Consider the following 21,333-nt stretch of genomic DNA (forward strand, 5'->3'; position numbering starts at 1 on the left):
CCACACCATGACTCCTAAGCAGGTCTAGGAGTATAAAATACATTCTCTAGGAAGCCTCGTGTCTCTCACCATCCTTGGCACTTCTGCCACACCAGCTTTGTTACTCTGTATTTGTCCATCTGTCCATCTCAGCCTCGGGCCAGGGTGTTCCATCACTGGGCTGTAGTTGAGGCTACAGGACTGGAGCATGGCAGAGGCCCAGTCTGAGAGGAAGCTAGCAGGAAGCTGCATAGGGTGGTAAGACCCAGGGGTTGCTGACAAGTCGGCCTGACCACCGGTACCATGGGGTTTGGCTCCATGCACAACAGGCAGCAAAGATGTGAAGCCGTGTAGGATGCTGAGTATTCCAAGGCTGAATTCATGGCCTGCCATCTTGGAAACGAGTGATGGTCACTTCCCTAAGGATTCAAGGGTTAGAGCAGGATGAGGGGAAGATGAGGGGCTCTGAGTGCCTGGAAGAGGAAGGCTGATGGTACTGACGGAAGACTGGGCTGGTGATCAGTCTGCACAGACTGGCCAGGAGGAGGCAGCTTGTGGATGTCTGGTGTAACAGCCCAGGCCTGGCTGTCCATAGTGGATGGAAGCTTCAGGGTTGGAAAGGAGGAGACCAAACCCCAGGAACCCTCCCTGTTCCCCACTCTGGCCCCTCACAGGCTTTTCTGCTACTGGTGGGAACAGCTGAAGGGCTTGGCTGCAGAGTAAGGCACTGTCCCACATAGATAGGGGAGGAATGAGGTAGCCCTGGGAGCTCCCCAAGAATAGAACACACTCAGCCCTTAGCTCCCCTGGCAGCCAAGGAGTTTCCCAATGGAAAGGCAGCTCCCCTCAACTCCCACACATTCCAGAACCCTCCAGAGCCAGTCACGAGGTGTGAGGCGCCCCACCTCCCTCAGGAGGGTCCACCCAGCTTCAATCTGACAGCCCCTGGGTGTCAGATTGTAGCTGGGGGCTTCTAGGCACAAGACAGACCAAGGTATAGACCCCTGCCCGGCCTCCTTCAGGCAGACCCCAAGGGTCTCCTGGATTAACAACAGACTCAGGAGCCAGGTTTCAGCTGGGTGGGGCCCCCTCCAGCCTCTCCCCACAGGGTATCAGTGTCTAGAGGTTAGTCACCACGCTGGCTGTCGCTAAGGGGACTGAATAATGCTGGCCAAAAGTTGCCAGCCTCAGCACCATCGGCTTCCCCCCAGGGCAGGCCCTGCCCACCTCAACAGGCTCAGCAAGGTGTGTCCTCACTGCCCTCCCCAGATCCAGGGCCTGGTGGGGCTAGGCTCAGTCTCAGGGGGTGAGGCCCCGGGGAACTCCGGCCAGCTCGGAGCAGAGCCCTGATGGGCAGGAGAATGGGCTGGAAGCACCCTATACCCTGGGGGCACCAGCGAAGGCACCTGTTGGCTCTAACCATGAGCCTCCTTCTCACCTGTCAGCCAGGTAAGCAGGGCTGGGTCAGGGCCAGCAGAAGAGGCGGACAGATTCCCTGGAGGACAGAGGCAGGCAGGCAGTGGCTTGGGTTTTCCAAGTCCCCACCAGGAGCAGCAAGAGAGGTCTTTCTGTGCTTTCTGGAAGATAACCTGCTTCTCAGCCTACCTGGTGAGGCTAGTTTGCCTACATGACTTGAGGGGCTCATACATAGCAGTGTAGTGATTTAAACATCTGCCAGGATCAGTGCAGAGACACCCATGTATTTTTTTGGTGGTCTTTTTTTTTTTTAATGTTTTATTGTGAATTATGTGATAGTTGACATTCTTGTGTTTTTGCATTTGCCAGCTTACTCTGGCACCAACCCACTAAACCCAAACCAAAACCCACTGCTAAGAAGTCAATTTTGACTCATAAAAACCTTGTAGGACAAAGCAGAACTGCCCCCAAAATGTTTCCAAGGTGGTAAATCTCTTTGGAAGCAGACTGCTTCATCTTTCTCCCGAGGAGTGGCTAGAGTTTCAAACCACTAACTTTCTGGTTGTTGTTGTTAAATGCCCTCGAGTCAGTTCTGACCCATAGCTACCCTATATAGGGTTTCCGAGGAGCAGCTGGTGAGCTTGAACCACCGACCTTGTAGTTCAAATGGCTAGTTAGCAGCTGAATATTGAATCATTGCACCACCAGGGTCCCTGTAAACCATTCACTTTGGGGATTTATTGATACCTGCACGCCCAGCACCTGTACCCTGGTCTTGAAGGAAAATGAGGACAGAACAGCCCAGGGCTTCCGGGAGTCCCCAGCCAGGGAGCAAGGCTGTGCCCCTTCACTCCAGTCACTCCGGGAAGAAAGGGGCTTTGCTGTCTTGAAGGTGCTGAAGAAGGGTGGGGGAGGGGGTGTTGCGTGGACTCCAGGGTGGCGTGGGGCTTGACTGGGATCTGTGCAGGCAGGAGTTTAGAAGATGGGGACAGAACAGCTCTGGCAGGGGGAGGTGGGGGGCAAAGTCCGGGGCAGGAACAGCCAGGTGTATGTGGAGAGTGCAGGTGTGGTGTGGGACAGTGAGGGTTGGGGCAGCAGCAGACAGGCAGGCTGGGAAGCTGTTTCTGGGTCCAAAGGGGGAGTTTGTAGGTCATTTTGGGGTTCAGCGTGGGCCCTACTACACAAGGAAACCCCACTGATATCAGGAAGAGGGCTGGGGTCCAGTTTCGGTGGTGTGAGCGGAGGGAACTGACTTTGCCCTATGGAGAGAAGGTTCAAGATTTCCCACGTTGGTTCCACGCCTGTTTGTATCTGGCCGTTTCCCTGGGTGGGAAGTTGGGGTTTTCTAACCAGATCTCTCTGGTGTGCAGGTGCCCATGTGTGTGTTCATTTGTTTCCCTGTGAAGAGGGGTCTCTCTTAAGGGAACTTGAAGAGGGGTGGAATGATCCCCTTCTTTATCCCCATTTGGAGAGAAGACAGAGACTTGTGAGCACCCACCCTGACCCCTCCCCTATTCAGAGCAGACAGGGAAGGTGCCCCAGTATACACACACACACACACACACACTGCCCTGAGTCAGAGGCCTAGCGGAGCTTTGTGGTAGATGCCATTGTGAGGCGTCCACACAATAGCCTGAATGGTGGGCGGGTTTGCACAGGAGAGATCCCACCACCTCAGGTGGGGCGTGTCCTCAAAGCACTGTTGCTACAACACAGGCTATTCCATCCCCCCAAGCTCCCTCAGGGGCGGTTCACATGAGGAAGACCCCCACTTTGGGGAAGGCTGGCCACCTGGGAGACAGGTGAATGCCCTTGGTCATTCCACAGGTCAATGCCTCAGACCACACCCTCCCTCTCTCCCTGGGATTCTCCTGGAATCAGACTAGCACCTCTCCAGGGCTTCTGAAGGAAGGAGATAAAAAAGATTCCCTTAAGCCCTGGGCGGAGAAGAACAGAAAGCTGAATTCACTTATAATAAGCCCTGTGTTGTTTTCCTGAGGGTACTATGCTTGGTAAAGTGGGGTGGTGGTTTTGTGCCGTGGAGTCACAGCGACCCTGTACAGGGTTTCCGAGGCTGTAAATGTTTACGGGAGCAGAAAGCCTCATCTTTCTCCCGCGGAACAGCTGGTAGTTTGGAACTGCTGACCTTGTGGTTCACAGCCTGATTCATAACCACTATGCTAAGTGGGGGGTGGGCAGCAAAAACGAGGAAAACCTTCCTGAAATAGACTGACACCGTGGCTGCAATGATGGCATCAGACATAGCAACGAAGTTGATACTGCTGCAAGACCAAGTAGTGGTTCATTCTGCTGTCCACGGGCCGCTATGGGTCCTGACGCAATGTTCAAAACCCCAGAGCTAGGGAAAATCCATCCCCTGAATCCTATCCATCCTCCACACACCCCCAAGACCCTAGGCCTGGACCCCTCCACTGCCCCTGCCCCTCTCCCACCCCTGCTCCTGTGGCTGAGAGACTCTAAGATCCCAGAGGACCTCAGTATCTATTCTTTTGTATCTCCCATCTCTCTGTGCCAGCGTTTTACCTGTGTTCTGTTGATTGAGGCTGCTTGGGTGAGAGCAGGGGTCTCCATTACCTACATTTTATAGAGCAGAAAACTAAGGCGCACATAGCAAGGGCTCAATTCCATTTCTGGATGGTTTCTAGACCGACTTGACGGCACTTAACAACAACCTTTACACTTGGCCTGGAAAGTGCCTGAGAGTCAGTGAGGATTTTGACTCTCCTGGAAGTTTCTAGACACAAGCGGGGCCTGCCCTCTGTGCCCTTAGGACATGCATTCTCCAGTCCTGCCCCTCCCAGCAGTAGGCTCCCTAGGGCTGTAGGGACCTGGAGCCCCTGGGGAAGCTTGTGCTTTGCTGAGCTCCTGGACCTCTGAACACTGGCCATTAGCCTCACCTCGGACCTGGCCAGAGGGTCTGAGATCCTGGAAGGGGGGCTACCAAGGGACGGGAATTGGTGGGAACAGGGTTATATGGGGGGATGCTGGGAACTGTGTGTCTAACTTGCCCCAGCCAGAGTTTCAGTTTCTCTCTTATTGGGGGTGTCAGCTGCTCATCCCAGCAGAATGTCCTCCTTCAAACAGAAAGGAGAGGTCTGAGCTCCCTCTGTGCTGGGAAGGTAGGGCTGTGGGGCAGTCAAATCCCAGCAGTTCCTGTGTCTGAGGTGTGTGTGTGGGGGGGGGGGGCAGTAGACTCCACCCATTGTCTTTGCTGTCTCAGACCCCCTTCAGGGCATGAAGAGACTAGGTTTATTTTTCCACACTGTCCCGGCTCCTTCCTACCTTCTCCTAGGTCCCTGACTGGGATGGGAGGTCCAAGGGGCTGCCCCAGCTGGTCTGGCCACATACTTGAGCGACGCTGGGCCTCACAACTGTCAAGGGAACAAACACTGAGATTCAGTGGGGCAGCCTGCCTGGTGTCCACACCTCTCTGGATCACTTTGTTCCATCCTGCACAGGTGAACCATCTGCCTCTATTTACCCCCAACCCCTGCTAGCACCTGTGTCTTTATGTATCTGACCTTGCACCTCAACAGACAGGGGATATCTATCCCCTGTCCCCTAATGATTCAGATTCTGGTTCCCCTAGGGACCCAGGCTGGCCTCTCTAAATGACTCAAACCCATCCCCCCATTTGAGCCCAGATTTCACCCCCTGTCTCGTTAATAACTGGAGTGCCTAGGTGGCAAAAGCTGTTAAGTGCTCAGCTACTAACAAAAGCTTTCAGATCAAATCCACCCCGAGGCATCTTGAAAGAAAAGACTAGCTTTTCTTCCAAAACCTCAGCCTTTGAAACCCTGTGGAGCACACAGTTCAACTCCATGGGGTCTCCATTAGTCAGAATCTACTGAATGCAGCTGAATTTTTTGGTTTGTTTGCTTTCAAGTGATAACTGTTGTGCCAAAATTAACCATGCCAATACTCGTGTATTTAACAAAGAACACTAACTTATATGTGTGTAACTGAAAACGTTTTCATAAAATAACTCAGATCTTGCTTCGTTCAGGGACTGTTCTAAGTTCTTTACATATATGAATCCATATACTCTTCATAACAACCTCCTGGGAGAGATATTATTATCATTGGCAGGAAAGGAAATCAACACACAGTTGGTTATGTCACTTGTTCAAGGTCCCCTAGCTGGTGTGTATGGAGCCTGGCTCTGTAAGAACCTAGTGATTGGGATCCTAGCTTGCCAACGACCCCAGGTCTGTGCTAGCAGAAATAGAGACATGGAAAAAGGGAAGGAATCCAGGCTCAACAGCATATCAGAGGATGAGCTGATACCACAACTAAAAGGGTGTGAATTGGGACGCCCCCTAGTGGTGTGGCACAGGAGGATAGCTTGGTTGGTTGGTGATGTGTCCTGGAGTCAGTTCCAACTCATAGCAACCCTGTAAGGGGTTTCCAAGGCTGAAATCTTTACGGGAGTAGAATGCCTCATCTTTCTCCCATGGAGCCCCTGGTAGTTTCGAACTGCTGACCTTAAGGTTTGCAGCCCGATTCGTAACCACTATGCTACCAGAGCTCCTTGGAGGAAAAGCAGTGGACTGCTAATGCAAGGTCAGTGATTCAAACCCACCAGCCGCTTCTCAGGAACCCTATACAGAGTCGTTATGAGTAAGAACTGACTCCATGGAACTTAATGACAACAAATAAAGAAATGCATTGTGGTCTAGTGTGGTTGGTAAAGTAGAGGGTCAGGAAAACCAAATAAAACCTTCAGGAGAGGGATGGAAAGCAGAGCCCCAACACTGGACTCAAGCATACCGTGACCATGAAGATGGCACATGCCTCCTTGCACCGGACATAAGGTTGCCACGAATAGGGCCACATCGACAGTGATTAACAACACAGTGTGGTGTGTGTGGTGTGATGTTGCTTCTATGTGTGTAACTGAAAACACTTTCATAAAATAACTCAGCTCGTGCTTCGTTCAGTGAACCCTGATGTCTTTTATTCCATTCTATTCTTTTGTTTATTTGGGGATGTTGGTCATAACCCACTAAACTGTTTCCCTGCCTACTTTCTCCATGGTAATAGCCCCAGAAGCTGGAGGCGAGTCCTAGTCATTTAATCCCTCTATAGTGGAGTTTCTAAACTTCCTCACAAATGTGAATACATTGGTGGGTGTTGATGTTAAGTGCTATTGATTCTCTTTGAACTCATAACAACTCTAGATACCGCAGACTGAAATACTGCCCAGACCTAAGCCTTCCTCACAATTGTCGCTTTGCTTGAGACCACTGTTGCAGGCAATCCATCTAGTTGAGAGTTTTCCTCTTTTTTGTTGGCCTACTTTACCAAGCCTGTCCAGGTATCCGTCCTTTCTGACGACAAGTCCAAGTACATGAGACAAAGTTTTTCCATCCTCACTTCCAAGAGCATTCTGAGTGTATTTCTTCCAAGACAGATTTGTTTGTTCTTCTGTTAGTCTAAGGTGTGTTCAGTATCTTCACCAACACCATAGCACAAAGGAATCATTCTTTAATAAGGTCTTCCTTATTCATCGTCCAGTTTTCTTTCACATGCAAAACATTTCGGGGCTAAATCATTTTCTATGTGATGCTGAGTAGCAGCCCTGGCCTCTAGCCACTAGGTGGCAGTAGTATTCTTCCCCTACCCTCAGTCAGAAAACAGTTACTGTTAAGTTGATTTCCAACTCAAGGTGATCCATGTGTTTCTAAGTAGAACTACACTCCACAGCAATTATCCACAAGCCCCAATCAGGAGTGCCCACCCGTGACACAAACAGCTAAGTGCTCACCTAGTAACAGAAAGGCTACAGTTTGAAACCTGCCCAGAGGTGCCTCAATACAATGGTGACAAGGATGGGTCTGCCCTCAATGGATTCAGATTACAGGCCAACATTCTCATTTGAGTTTTGGATGTGGGTAACTTTTCACAATGCCCTGTCCCTGGGGTCCCAATTCAGCGCCAACATTATAAGACAATGTGTATCGCCTTCATGCTCACTGATGTTTTTATCCTGCAGCTCTCAGTGACGACTCAACAGTATCTAAATCACTCCCTTGGAGCAGACTGACTTCAGAGACCCCTGAGACACCAGTACTGAGAAAGCCCAGCTCAGCTCTCCTTCCTTCCATAACTTCAAGTGACCACACCACAAGTGAAAAGACTGGGAAAAACCATCTGAGTTTCCCATCTCCACCGCCATTAGCAAAGGGGACAACAGACCTGGGTTCAATCTCAGACAAACCCATCATCAGCTCCAAGACACACACCAGCCCACCCTCACCAGAGCTTTTAACCACTGAATGGTCAGAAACTTCCAACACCAACACCCTCACCAGAGCTTTAGGAGAGAAAACAAACTTTTCCTCATCTGTCACTTTACTCTCAGACAAGACCACTAATCCTTTATCAGTACCAGAAAAAGGGGCACCAAAGTCCCCACCTGAGTCCTCAGCACATACAGGAGAGACCAGCATGAATGGCACCGAAGTCCCCACTCAAGGCTTCTCCATGATGGACAATGAAGTCATAAATTCATCTCAGGTTACTTCATTCTCATCAGGGCAACTCAGCAACACAAACAGTCTCTTGGTGACACAATCACCAGATACCACCAGCAAATTTAGAAGCTCTAATCTCCCTCAAACTCCTATTTCCAACACTACTACATCAATGCCATGGACAAGCCCAGACAGAGCTAAAGAAAGCACTGAATTCCAGCATACAAACAGGGAAACAAGAAGTCTTAAAGTTGAGAAAAACTCACATCCATCTATCATGCATCAACCTACTACAGTTAAGGATCCTGGATTCACCACCCCAAAGACCACCTCCACCATGGGAAATTCTCCCAGAGAAATAGCTACAGACACAGTAACTATTGAGGCCACCAGCGACCAAAACACTAACAAGTTTCATGCTCCCACTGAGATCTCAACAAGAGACAGCAGCACAGGAAACATGTGGGGCTCAACATCCCTACCCATAGCTTCATCTGAGACAGACAGACATTTGACTCAGGCCATGAAAAGTACCCCAATCGCCAAGTCTCCAGCAGAGACCATAGCAACCATTGGCTCAAGTACTCCAGGAAACATAAATCCACCATTTGGCCTGATTTCTTCTATGATCCCTGACACATCATACAGTGGAAACCCAGAATCCAAGATGCAAACCAGCCTGGGAATGATTCCATCAAACACTGCCTTTCCCTTTTCTTCTGATACCATCTCTGCTGGAGATAACGGGGTAAGCACTAGTGTTCCTGTGTTGACATCTGCTTCAACTCTTGGTGATAAAGTCTCGAGGGTCAGCACATTCTCAACCTATAAAGTCACCTCTTTCATTAATTCAGAGACCCGCAAGACCCTACCCAGGGTAGAACCCAGCTCAGCTGTCCCTTTTTCCGTGACACTAAGTAAGGTAGAAACAAATGCTGAAAGAGTCAGTGGTACAACGCCTCCTTTGGGGTCTCCTTCTCCATCAGGAGAAGGGACAATAGGGAGACTCTTTACGCTCAATATCTCATCTGGGAACACAGACTCACCCAGCACCCCAGTGACCAGAACTTTGGCTTCTAAATGGTCAAGGAGTCCTGGCATCCTTGGCCTCACCAGTGAGTCAGGAGTGAAAATTGATACTTCTTCTCCATCTATCACCTCTATCTCAATGAACCCCAAAACCCAGCCATCCATCACTGGAGCAGAGACTAAGAATACTTTGAGTGTGTTTAATGAGCCACTTGTGACTTCAGCTACTGGAAGAGAGATGAGTTTGAATGTCACCTCAGCCTTCAGTCCCACTTCCATCAATTCTGAGAGTAGGGAAACCAACCCAACTGGAGTGTCTTCATCTCACCCAGTAGAGAAACTCTCAACCACAGTCAACATCTCTGCAAAATACGCCATTGGAACAGTCTCCCCTACAGGCTCTGACCTCCCTAGTACAGCCATTTCTAGCACCCCACCAGCAGTGACATGGACCAGTGCTGACACATCTAAATTCTTTACTGGATCACAGTCTGCTCCATGGACAGATACAAGTAATAGACTAGAAACAGAGAGAACATCAGAATCTATCAGTGTACCAGGCTCTGTCACCACTTCTACCCCAAAGACCTGGTCCACAGAAGACTCTTCTCCCAGAAAAATATCTACAGACACACTCACCACAGAAGCCACAACTGACAAGACCACTGGTCAGTTTACTGCTCCCAGTGAAGTCTCAACAACAAGAAGCAGCAGCACAGGAAACACGTGGGGCACAACAGACCTGCTCACGGGAGTTACAGCATCATCAGAGACATCCAAACATTTGACTCTGGCCTTGGAAAGTGCCCCAATATCCACATTTCCAGCAGAGACCAAGGGGGTTGTTGACTCAAGTGCTCCAGAAAAGACTAACCCATTGTCTAGACTGGTTTCTTCTACCACGCCTGAGATATCACCCACTGGCAGTCCAGATTCCAGGCAGCAACCCAATCTGGAAGTAACTCCATTGAACAAGGGAAGCACCTTCTCGCCTGAGCCTGACACTGCTGGAGATATCAGGATAATCCCCAGTGTTCCTCTGCTGATGTCTGCTTCAACTCTTGATGACAAAGTCTCAGAGGTCAGTACAATCTCAACCCAGAAAGTCACGTCCTCCATGATTTCAGAGACCCCTGAGACCCTAACCAGAGCAGAACTCAGCTCAATTGTCCCTTTGTTCATGACACCAAGTAATGTACAAACAAGTGCTGAAAGGTTCAGAAGTACAGCTCCAGGACTGGGACTTTCTTCTCCAACAGGGGAAGGGCCAACAGAGAGGGTCTTCCCCCTAAGTGCCCCCTCTGAGACCACAGAGTCACCAAGCATCCGCACAACCAGAACTTTGGCTTCTGAATGGTCAAGGAGTCCTGCAGCCTCTGGTATCACCAGTGATTCAGGAGTGAAAATGGACGCTTCTCCATCGACCCCTTCAATCTCAATGAAGACCAATGCTCAGTTGTTCATCACTGCAGCAAAGACTAAGAACACTTTGAGTCCATCTATTGAGACACCTGAGACTTCAGGTACTGTAAAAGACATCAATTTGGCTGCCACTTCAATCTTTAGTCCCAGTTTTACCAACTCTGAGAGAAGGGCAAAAAGTCCAGCTGAGGAGACTTCATCTCACCCAGTGGCAGAGCTCTTAACCACAATCAACACGTCTGCAAGACTCACCGCTAGCACTACTACTGCCCTTGGAAGTTCTGACACCCTCAGTACACTCATTCCCACCCCTCTACCAGGAGTGTCTGGGACCAGAACTAAAACAGTTGAACACTCTACTGGGTCACAACACACAAGGTGGACTGAGACAAGTCATGAAATGCAATCTGAGAGAACTTCAGTATCAACCAGTGCACTGGTTTCTGTCCCCTTTCCTCCTCTTGCAGAGGTCTCCATTTTAACCATCTCAGAGAGTAACCCTACAGAAGAAAGCTCTTCCATGGAAATAACTACAGACACACGCCACATTGAAGCCACTGATCGGGTTCTTGCTCCATCTGAGATGTCAGTGAAAAGAGGTAGCCGTACAAGGGACAAAACTCACCCACCCACAAGAGTTACAGTTTCATCTGAGACAGACATACATTTGACCCAAGCCATGAAAAGTGTTCCAACCTCCACACAGACCAGAGTGGCTGTTTACTCAAGTGATTCAGAAACAATGAATACATCATTGGGACTGGTGTCTTCTGCCATTCCTGAGACATCTTCTAGTGGGACTCTAGATTCCAGGAAACAAATCAGTCTGGGACTAACTCCACTAAACACTGGAAGCACCTTCTCTCCTAAACCTGACTCTGCCAGAGACATCGAAATAGAGACCAGTGTTCCTTTGTTGACATCTGCTTCCACTCTTGGTGATAAATTCTCAAGAATCAGCACATCCTCAGTACAGAGAGTAATCTCCTCCATGACTTCAGGGACCCCTGAGATCCAATCCAGGGCGGAGTCCAACTCAGCTGTCCCTAATTCCATGACACTAAATAATGCAGAAACAAGTACTGAAAGAGCCAAAAGTACAACTTCTCCTCTGGGATCTCCATATTCATCAGAGGAAAAGACAAAAGGTGGTGTCTTCACCTCCAGCACCTCTTATGAGGCCATAGACTCACCCAGCATCCCCACAGCTGGGACTTTGGGTCCTGAATGGTCAGGGAGTCCTGGCATAGTCAAAGTCCCCAGTGTTTCAGATGTGGAAACGGACAATTCTTTTCAACCTACCACTTCTGTCTCCATGGAAAACAACACCCAACTGTCCATTATTAGAACAGAGAGTCAGAACATTTTTAGTCCTTCTGTTGAGCCATCTAAGACTTCAGTTCCTGGAAAAGAGATCAATTTGGCTGCCACCTCAGCCTTCAGCCCCAGTTTTACCAATTCTGAGAGCAGGTTAACAAGCCCAACTAGGGGGTTTTCATCTCAGCCAGTGAAGGAGCTCAGAACCACAGCCAACACCTCTGTAAGATATATCACTGGGACAGTTTTCCCTATAGGTTCTGACCTTCATAGTACACACAATTCAAACATCTCACCAGCAGCAGCATGGACCAGTGCTGACACACTTAAATTCTTTACTGGATCCCAGCATCCTCCACTGACAGGGACAAAGAAACTAATAGAAACAGAGAGAACATCATCATCAACCAGTTTGTCATCCTCCATCATCCCTTCAACCCCAAAGACAGGCTCCACAGAAGAAATTTCTTCCAGAGAAACAACTACAAACACACTCACCACAGAAGTCACAACTGACAAGGACACACCCAATGGCACTTCAAGGACAAGAGGCCACAGCACAGAAAACACCTGGAACAAAGCACACCCAACCACAGAAACCACAGCTTCATCTGAGACATCCACATTGACTCTCACCATGAAAAGTGTCCCAACCTCCACAACTCACACAGAGACCAGGGTGCCAGATGTCTTTACTGGTCCAGAAAAGACAAGCCCATTATTTGGACTAGTTTCTTGGACCATCCCTGAAACATCACCTACTGGGACCAGGATTCAAGCCAGCTTGGAATTAACTCCATTAAGTACTGAAAACACTTTCTCTCCTGTACTCAGCTCTGCCAGAAACATCAGAATAAGCACCAGTGTTCCTCTGTTGACATCTGCTTCAGGACTTGGTAGCAAAATCTCAGAGACCAGCACATTCTTAACCCAGAGAGTCACTTCTTCCATGGCTTCAGGGACCCCTGAAACCCTATCCAGGGCAGAGCCCAACTCAGCTATTCTGAATTCCATGACACTAAGTAACACAGAAACAAGTGCTGAAAGAGTCAAAAGTACAACTCCTTTTCTGGGGTCAACATCTCCATCAGGGGAAGGGACAACAGAGAGGGTGCTCATCTTCAGAAACTCTTCCAAGACCACAGACTCACTCAGCATCCCCACAGTCAGGACTTCAGCTTCTGCATGGTCAGGGAGTTCTGTAATGTTTGGCCCCACCAGTGTTTCAGGAATGAAAATGGACACTACTTCTCCATCTACCATGGACAGCAACACTCAGCTAATCAACACTGGAGAAAAGATCAAGGAAACTTTTAGTCCATCTCTGCATCCACCAGAAACTTCAGTTCCTAACATAGAAATACATTTGGCTACCACTTCTGCCCAGCCTCTAGGTTTTACCAGCCTGAACAGTATGACAACAAGTCCCAATGAGGTCACTTCATCTCATCCAGTGGAGGAATTCATAACCACAGTCAGCACCAGTGCAAGGCACACTACCAGCTCCAGTGCCCCTGGAAGCCTTGACCTCCTCAGTACACTAATTTCTAGCACCCCACTACCTTCTGTTACCTTTTCCCCTGCTTTGGAGATCCCTGTTTCCACTACCCTAGAGACTAGCTCTACAGAAGAAACTTCTTCCAAGGAAACATCTACAGACACATTCACCATAGAAGCCACTGATCAGGTTCTTGGTTCCACTGAAATCTCAATGACAAGAGACAGGAGTACAAGGAACACCTGGGGCACAACTCACCTGCCCTATAGAAAAACAGATTCATCTGAGACATCTACACATTTGACCCAGGCCATAGAAAGATTCCCAGTATCCAGGGTGGCTGTTAGCTTCAGTGCTCCAGGAAGGACAAACCCATCACTTGGACTGGTTTCTTCTACCATCACTGAATCACCACCTAGTGGGACTCCAGATTTCAGGAAGCAAATCAGCCTGGGACTGACTCCATTGAATCCTGGAAGTACTTTATCTCCTCAACTTGGTTCTGCCAAAGACATCAGAATAAGCACCAGTATTCCTATGTTGACATCTACTTCTGCTCTTGGTGATAAATTCTCAGAGATCAGCACATTTTCAGTCCAGAGAGTCACCTCCTCCGTGACTTCAGGGACCCCTGAGACCTTAGCCAGGGGAGAGCTCAGCTCTGCTATCCCCTTTTCCATGACACTAAGTAATGCTGAAATGAGTGCTAAAAGAATCCAAAGTACAACTCTTCCTCTGGGATCGTCTTCTCCATCAGGGGAAGAGACAGCAGGAATTGTCTTGTCTGAGACCAAAGACTCACCCAGTATCCCTACAACCAAAACTTTGGTTTCTGAATTGTCAGAGAGTCCTAACACCCTCAGTCTTTCTAGCATTTCAGAAGTAAAAACCAAGTCTCCTACATCTACTACCTCCAGTTTAGTAGAGACTGAAACCCAGCTATCCATCAATAGAGAGGAAACTAAGAACGCTTTAAATGCACTTAGTGAATCACCTGAAACTTCATCTCCAGAAAAAAATTTGGCTATCACTCCAGCTTCAACCCTGGTTTTTACCAGTCCAGAGAGCAAGGAGATAACTCCAACTGAGGTCTCTTCATCTTACCCAGGGGAATTTCTCAAAACAACAGACAGCAACTCCATGACATACATCACCAGCATTACTTCCCCTGGAAGCTCTCACCATAGGGCACCCATTTCCAGCACCCTACCAGTAGAATCTAGGAGCAGAGCCACAGTTAGATACTTTACGGGATCCCAGGACACAAAGCGGACTGAGACAAGTCATGAAATGCAACCAGAGAGATCTTCAGCATCAACCAGTTTACCAGGTTCTTTCACCTTTTCCTCTGCTATGGAGGTCCCTGGTTTAAGCACCCCAAAGACTAGCTCCACAGAAGAAGAAACTTCTACCAGAGAAACGTCTATAGACACACTCCACCTAGAAGCCACAAGTGACACAGCCACTGATGAATTTCCCACTCCCACTGAGATGTCAATGACAAGAGGCACCAACACAGGAAGCACCCGGGGCACAACACACCTGGCAACTCGAGCTACAGCTTCATTGGAGACAGCCACACATTGGATCCAGGCCATGAAAAGTGTCCCAATCTCTACATCTCCAGCAGATATCAGGGTGGCTGTTGGTTCAAGTGTTCCAGGAAGGACAAACCCACCTTCCTGGTTTGGGCTGGTTTCTTCAACCATCCCTGATACATTATCTACTGAAACCCCAGATTCTGGAACACAAACTAGTCTGGGACTGACTCCAGTGAACACTGGAAGCAACTTCTCCCCTGAACTTGGCTCTGCTGGAGACCTTCGGATAAGAACCAGTGTGCCTCTGCTGACATCTGCTTCCGCTCTTAGCATTAAAGCCTCTGGTAGCAGCACATTCTCAACCCAAAGAGTCACCACCTCCATGACTTCGAGGACAGCTGAGACTGTACCCAGGACAGAAGCCAGCTCAGCTGTCCCTTTTTCCATGACACTAAGTAATACAGAAACAAGTGCTGAAAGAGTCCGAAGTTTAACTCCTCCTCTGGGGTCTTCATCTCCATCTGGGAAAGGGACACGCAAGACTGTCATCAGCACCTCCCCTGGCACCACAGATTCACCAAGCATCCCTACAGCCAGGACTATGTCTTCTGAATGGCCAAAGAGTCCTGAAACCTTAAATTTTACCAGTGTTTCAGGAGTGAAAACTGACGTATCTTCATCTACAACCTCTGCCTCAATGGAGACCATCACCAGTGAGGAGATCAAGGGAACTTTAAATCTATCTATGCCTCTTCCTGAGACCTTAGCTCCTTTAGGGGTGATGAGCTCTAAATCCACCCCAGCCTTCTCCAACCCATACACCACTGTGGTACTAAGCCCCAAGGCTTCCACTAGAATATCTACACCATCAGAGATATCAACACCAGTTAATTCTATTTCTAACGATGAGAGAACATCATCTCCAGATAGGTCTGAAGAGGTCCAGAGTCTTGCTGCCACTGTAGGCTCAATTCAAACCAGCAGAGGGGTCATTCAAGCCTCTAATCATGGAGGAGTCACATCAGATCTAGGAAGAAGCTTAGTTGCTAGATGGAGTTCATCTATGCCTTTAAACTCAAGCTCTGATGTGGCCCCAACCTCAGAGACTATCACCCTTGGAAGACAAAGTAGCCCCTTGTCAGAGTCATCGGTAACCACGCAGACGGCTGATCCAGGAGCCCTTTCTTCAGTCTCCTCTGTGTCCCCTGAGGGGCTCACTCCACTGGCCATTTCCCCCACAATGGGGGAATTTATAGCCTCCACCTCATTAATCCCTAAGATTAGGGAAGTGTCCACTGAGAAAGCATTAACTTCTAATTTGATCCCAGTCAAAAGCCCAGATACCTTTGAGGCACAGACAAGAATAATGGCCCACCCCACCAGTATTCCATCTTCTAATAAGAGTATTGTCTCCACAGCTGGAATGCCACAGACCACAGAAAACCTCAGTTTGGTCAGTTCTGGAGAAATTAGTGGTGGCTCCACTCACTCACCTGAAGTCAAAACCTTTTCTCCGCTTGCTGTGACCACGAGCCCAGTTGAGGTCACAGATACATCTGAAATGATGAGCAAAGTGCCTGATAACTTGCCTACACTACCTAAATGGACACCTATAAAGCCCACCAATGCTGAGGCAGGTCCCCAAATGTCTCCAGTTTCAGCCTCCTCAGACCTAGTCAAGGTCTTATCACTACTAACTACACATCCTTCAACTAGAGTGATTCCAAAGTCCACCTTGACCCATGACCTTTCTGAAGTCCCAGGTGTGGAGTCAGGTGCAAGTCCAGCATCTTCCTCAGTTTCCAGGCCTCAAGATAAAAGCACAGGGGTAGACATTATGACTTATACCATGGCAACAAGTACAAATAAAGTACAACCCATAGGCTCTATTGATATCCTTACATCACCTGCCTTACATTCCATGGTAGGAATCTCCACTTCAGGAATAGGAGATCCTAGATCTGCCTCAGAGAGTGTGGTGTATCCAGACCCAGGTATGACATCACCGGCTATGACCTTGACTTCTTCTGTATCATCCAGACCCACAGATCTTTTCAAAACAGACCAAACAGCAAGGTCTGGTTCTGCTCCTTCTCAGATGAGTTTACCCACTGAGGGAGAAACCAGCTCCCTATCCACCTCCAGAAAGACTGTCCTCTCCTTTGGAACTTTCGCAACAAGACAGCCCAACACACTGGCACTTCAGCAGATATCAGCTCTAACTTCTGCTCCAACATATACACTAAGTATGCCTCAAGAAGAACATCCTCACAGAACATCCCAAGGAGAAACTTCAATGCAGACCACTACCGAAGGAGAGATCATTCCATCTGAGACACAGACATTTGCTTTCACCCTATCTGAGGCCCAAACATCATGGAAAGTTGCTTCTTCACCCACAGAAGTCACAGCCAAAAAGAGAAGTTCTCCTGAGACTTGGCCAAGCTCTATTCCATTTCCTGCCAAGACTTCCTTGGTTGAAAGTAAGAATATACCGTCCTTTTCCCTAATTGTGCCGATGGTAAACCTGGAAATCAACTACATCTCTATTTTTACTAATCTTGAAGTGAAATTTAGGATTTCATTCACTGATGAATATAGGCTACAAAGCACACTAATATCAGTAGTGTCTATAAATTTGTTACCAATAGAAATCACAGAATTTTTTTATATCACATTACCACTGTTGGAGAAACTTTTTATTGTGTGAATATGTATGTAATAAATCATTTGTCACGTCAACAATCTTCACAAACACAGTTTGTGTTCAGTGACAATAATTATGTCCATCATATTGTTCCACGATGACCCTTATTAATTCCTAGTTTTTTCTATCACCTGGTTTGGTTAATCACTTGGTTGCTAACCAAAAGGTTGAAGGCACCCTGGGAGAAAGTTCTGGCTGTCTAATTCCAAAAAATTAGCCACTGAAAATCCTATGGAGCACACGTGGGGTTTTGTGACACACATGAGGTCACCCTGAGTAAGAACTCACTCCATGGCAACTGGTGATAATGGTTCTGATCATTTGAAATATCATTTTTGCCTTTCTTCAAGATTCCAGTAGTTACTAGGCTTACATTACCTTGTTTAATGTTTAAGTTAGAAAAGTGCCTGTATTATTTTTTTTAATGATTTTTAAGAGTGATCGTTATATGTCAATACAATTTATTTCCTTTATAATTTTTTTAATATTTTTATCTTTTATTCTATATTTTTATGAAGGTGTTCATATAGTTCATAAGTCTACTAAAGAGGGCCATGGTACAGAAGAGGTTAAGAATTTCTGCTCTAATTAGAATATTGCTTGTCTCATTTTAATTTGTCATTGTTTATAAAATGAACAGCTTCCCTTCAGGGTTCCAAAAGTTTTTCCTGAGAATGCCCTGTATTTGACGTCTACAGTGTCCTGTTAGAAAATTTTATTTGCAGTCACCTGGACAGCCCTCTGGGTCACTTTTGTACCCTGGGGTCTACAGCATCTGATTTGAAGCAAAGTAGAAAGAACAGTTATTGTAAAGAAATTTGTGTACGCTAAGATTCTTCTTACATTTTCATCATTCTGAGTTAACAGGGATCTAAACCTTGACATTTTCTTTCTTTCAGCGACTGATGGAAATCTAGTATCCACTACAAAGATGGCAGTCCAGACAGCACACGGAGGTTCCACATGGTCTGCTTTGTCACCGGAGACAGGGAACAGTCCAATAGGTATGCACACACTTCATTTCTATCTCTACTCCGCTACCCGACTCAAGTCCCTGCAGTGTAAATGATTACATGTTTGGTCAATAACCAAAAGGTTGGAGAACTGATTATCCCCAGAAGTACACAAGAAAGCAGGCCTGGTGACCTACCTCTGAAAGTCAGCCATTGAAAACCCTATGGAACACAATTCTACTCTGACACACATGCTGTTGTTGTTGTTAGGTGCCATCGAGTCATTACAGACTCGTAATGAATGACCTTATGCACAACAGAACAAAACATTGCCCTGTCCTGCAACAATCTCACAATCGTTGCTACACTTGAATGCATTGTTGCTGCCACTGTGCCAATCCATCTTGTTGGGAGCCTTCTTCTTTTTCACTAAACCTCCACTTTACCAAGCATGAGGTCCTTCTACAGGGACTGGTCCCTCCTGATAAGATGTCCAAAGTATGAGAGATGAAGTTTCACCTTCCTGGCTTCTAGGGAGCACTCTGAATGCCCTTCTTCCAACACAGATTTGTTTATTCTCTTGGCAGTCAGTGGTACTTTTACTATTCTCCTCCAGTGCCATAATTCAAACGCATCAAATCTTATATGGTCTTCCTTATTCATTGTCCAACTTTCACATACATATGAGGCTACTATAAATACCATGGTTTAGGTCAGGTTACTTTAGTCCTCAAACTGGTATCTTTGCTGTTGAACACTGTAAAAAGGACTTCTGCAGCAAATTTTCCCAATACATCTTTTAATTTCTTGACTGCTGCTTCCGTGAGTGGTGATGGTGTTTGGATCAAAATAAAGTCTTTGACAATTTCAATCTTTTTCCCATTTATGTTATTTATTGATCCAGTAGTGAGTATTTTTATTTTCTTTACATTGATTGAAGTACAACTCATACTGAAGGCTGTGGTCTTTGATCTTCATCAATGACTATTTTAAGTCCTCTTCACTTTTGGCAACCAAGGCTGTATCATCTGCATATTGCATGTTGTTAATGAGTCTTCCTCCAATCCTGATGCCAAGTTCTTCTTCATATAATACAGCTTTTCAAATTATTTACTCAGCATACAAATTTAACAAATATGGTGAAGGAATACAATCGTGGCACACACCTTTCCTGGTCTTAAAACACTCAGTGTTGCCTTGTTCTGTTCAAACTACTGCCTCTTAGTCTATGTACAGACTCCTCATGAACACAATTAAGTGTTCCAGAATACTCATTTTCCTCAGTGTTGTCCATAGCTTGTCATGATCTACACAATCAAAAGCACAGACAATAAAGCACAGGTAAACATCTTTCAGGTAATCTCTGCTTTCATCCAAGATCATGTCAGCAGTGATATCCCTCTTTCCATATACTTGTCTGAATCTGGCCTGAACCTCTGGCTGCTCCCTGTCAATATACTACTGTAGCCATTTTTAAGTTATCTTTAGCAAAATTTTACCTGCCTGCAATATTAATGATATTGTCCAATGATTTCTGCATTCTGTTGGGTCACCTCTCCTTGGAATGGACACAAATATGGATCTCTTCCAATCAATTGGCCAGGTAGGTGTCTTCCAAATTTCTTGGCATAGATGAGTGTATGCCTTCAGCACTGCCACAGTTTGTTGAAAGATTTAAATTTGTATTCCATCAATTCCCAGAGCCTTGTTCTTTGCCAATATCTTCAGTGTATTGGAAATACCCTTGACACACATAGGGTTCACATAAATCAGAACCAGCTGCACAGCGGTTGGGTTATGTTTTGCTTAAAATATCCAAATTTTAACAGGTGATTAAGTCAGGGGTGCTGAGTTATTTTGACTTCTTCCAATGCCTCTTAAAACTTTACTTTGCATCTTGGTCTAAAACATCAACTAGAGTGACAAGAGAGCACCCACTGACCAGTCTTTTCCTGTGTCTCTAACATTTCAGCCATTTCTTCTGAACAACAAAATATACTGACTCCCTCTCTAGTGTGTCATGAGGTTTCCATAGCTCCAGTGTGGATCTACAAGCCACATCAATCTTTTCAAAGATTCATTTATCCCTAGATAATTTAATGGTTAATATCATGGTCTCCGAGACCTAGTGCTGCAGGATAATGCTCTGGATCACAAGATCAGTTTAAACACCAAGGTTGGTGGTTCAAACCCACCAGTCACTCCTTGGAAGCCCTATCCAGGGTCGCTATGGGTCAGAAACAACTCAGCAGCATTTCACAACAACATTATGGTCTCAGAGACAATGTGTGGTCTCACAGAGACCATTACTGAAATTCCATCTTTTCCTAGACTAGAGGCAAATTCCTGTTCATGTTTTTATTGACCCTACAGCCACAGGTCATTCAATTGTAGCAGCAGTAAGGGTCCTGTTGAACTGGACCCTTCCAAGAGAGGATCTATAGCTCTAAGCACCTGGACACGTATGACAGAATATCTACTGCATTTAGAAGCTCAGTTTTAGTAGATACCAGGCACAGTGCCAGCAACAATGGACTCAAGTGTAACAGCAATTGTGAGGATAGCACAGGACTGGGCAGTATTTCATTCTGTTGTACATTGGGTCTCTATGAGTCAGAACCAACATGGTGGCACTTAACAACAACAACAACAACAACACAACTAGGATGGGAGCACAGTGACTGTTATGATAAACACCAGACTGAAAACCACAAGATTGGTGGGTCAAGTCCACTATCTACTCTGCAAAAGAAATATGAGGCTTTCTGCTATTACATGATTATGAAGTTGTTGTTAAGTGCCCTCAAGTCAGTTCCAATCCATAGTGACTCTGTATAGCACTTCTGAGGTGTTGCTGGTGTGTTTGAACCACCAACTTTGCAGTTCAAAGCAACCTTGTGGTCGAGTACTTAACCTACAGTACCAAACCAGGACTCCTAGAAACATTATACAAGGTCACTATGAGTCGGCACCA

General features: G+C 46.9%; 1 protein-coding gene across 1 annotated transcript in view; it reads left to right on the forward strand.

The window, feature by feature from the left end:
- The first annotated feature begins 2,377 nt into the window (after positions 1 to 2,377).
- MUC16 (mucin 16, cell surface associated) overlaps positions 2,378 to 21,333 on the forward strand; it is a 179,502-nt gene continuing 160,546 nt past the window's right edge. Inside the window, exons 1-3 of the mRNA XM_006877563.1 lie at positions 2,378 to 2,459; positions 12,257 to 12,358; positions 15,803 to 15,897. Coding sequence (XP_006877625.1) covers positions 2,378 to 2,459; positions 12,257 to 12,358; positions 15,803 to 15,897 — 279 coding nt within the window. The remainder of the gene's footprint in view (positions 2,460 to 12,256; positions 12,359 to 15,802; positions 15,898 to 21,333) is intronic.

Source organism: Chrysochloris asiatica, unplaced genomic scaffold (assembly GCF_000296735.1).
Source record: "Chrysochloris asiatica unplaced genomic scaffold, ChrAsi1.0 scaffold00530, whole genome shotgun sequence".
Classification (NCBI taxonomy): Eukaryota; Metazoa; Chordata; class Mammalia; order Afrosoricida; family Chrysochloridae; genus Chrysochloris; species Chrysochloris asiatica.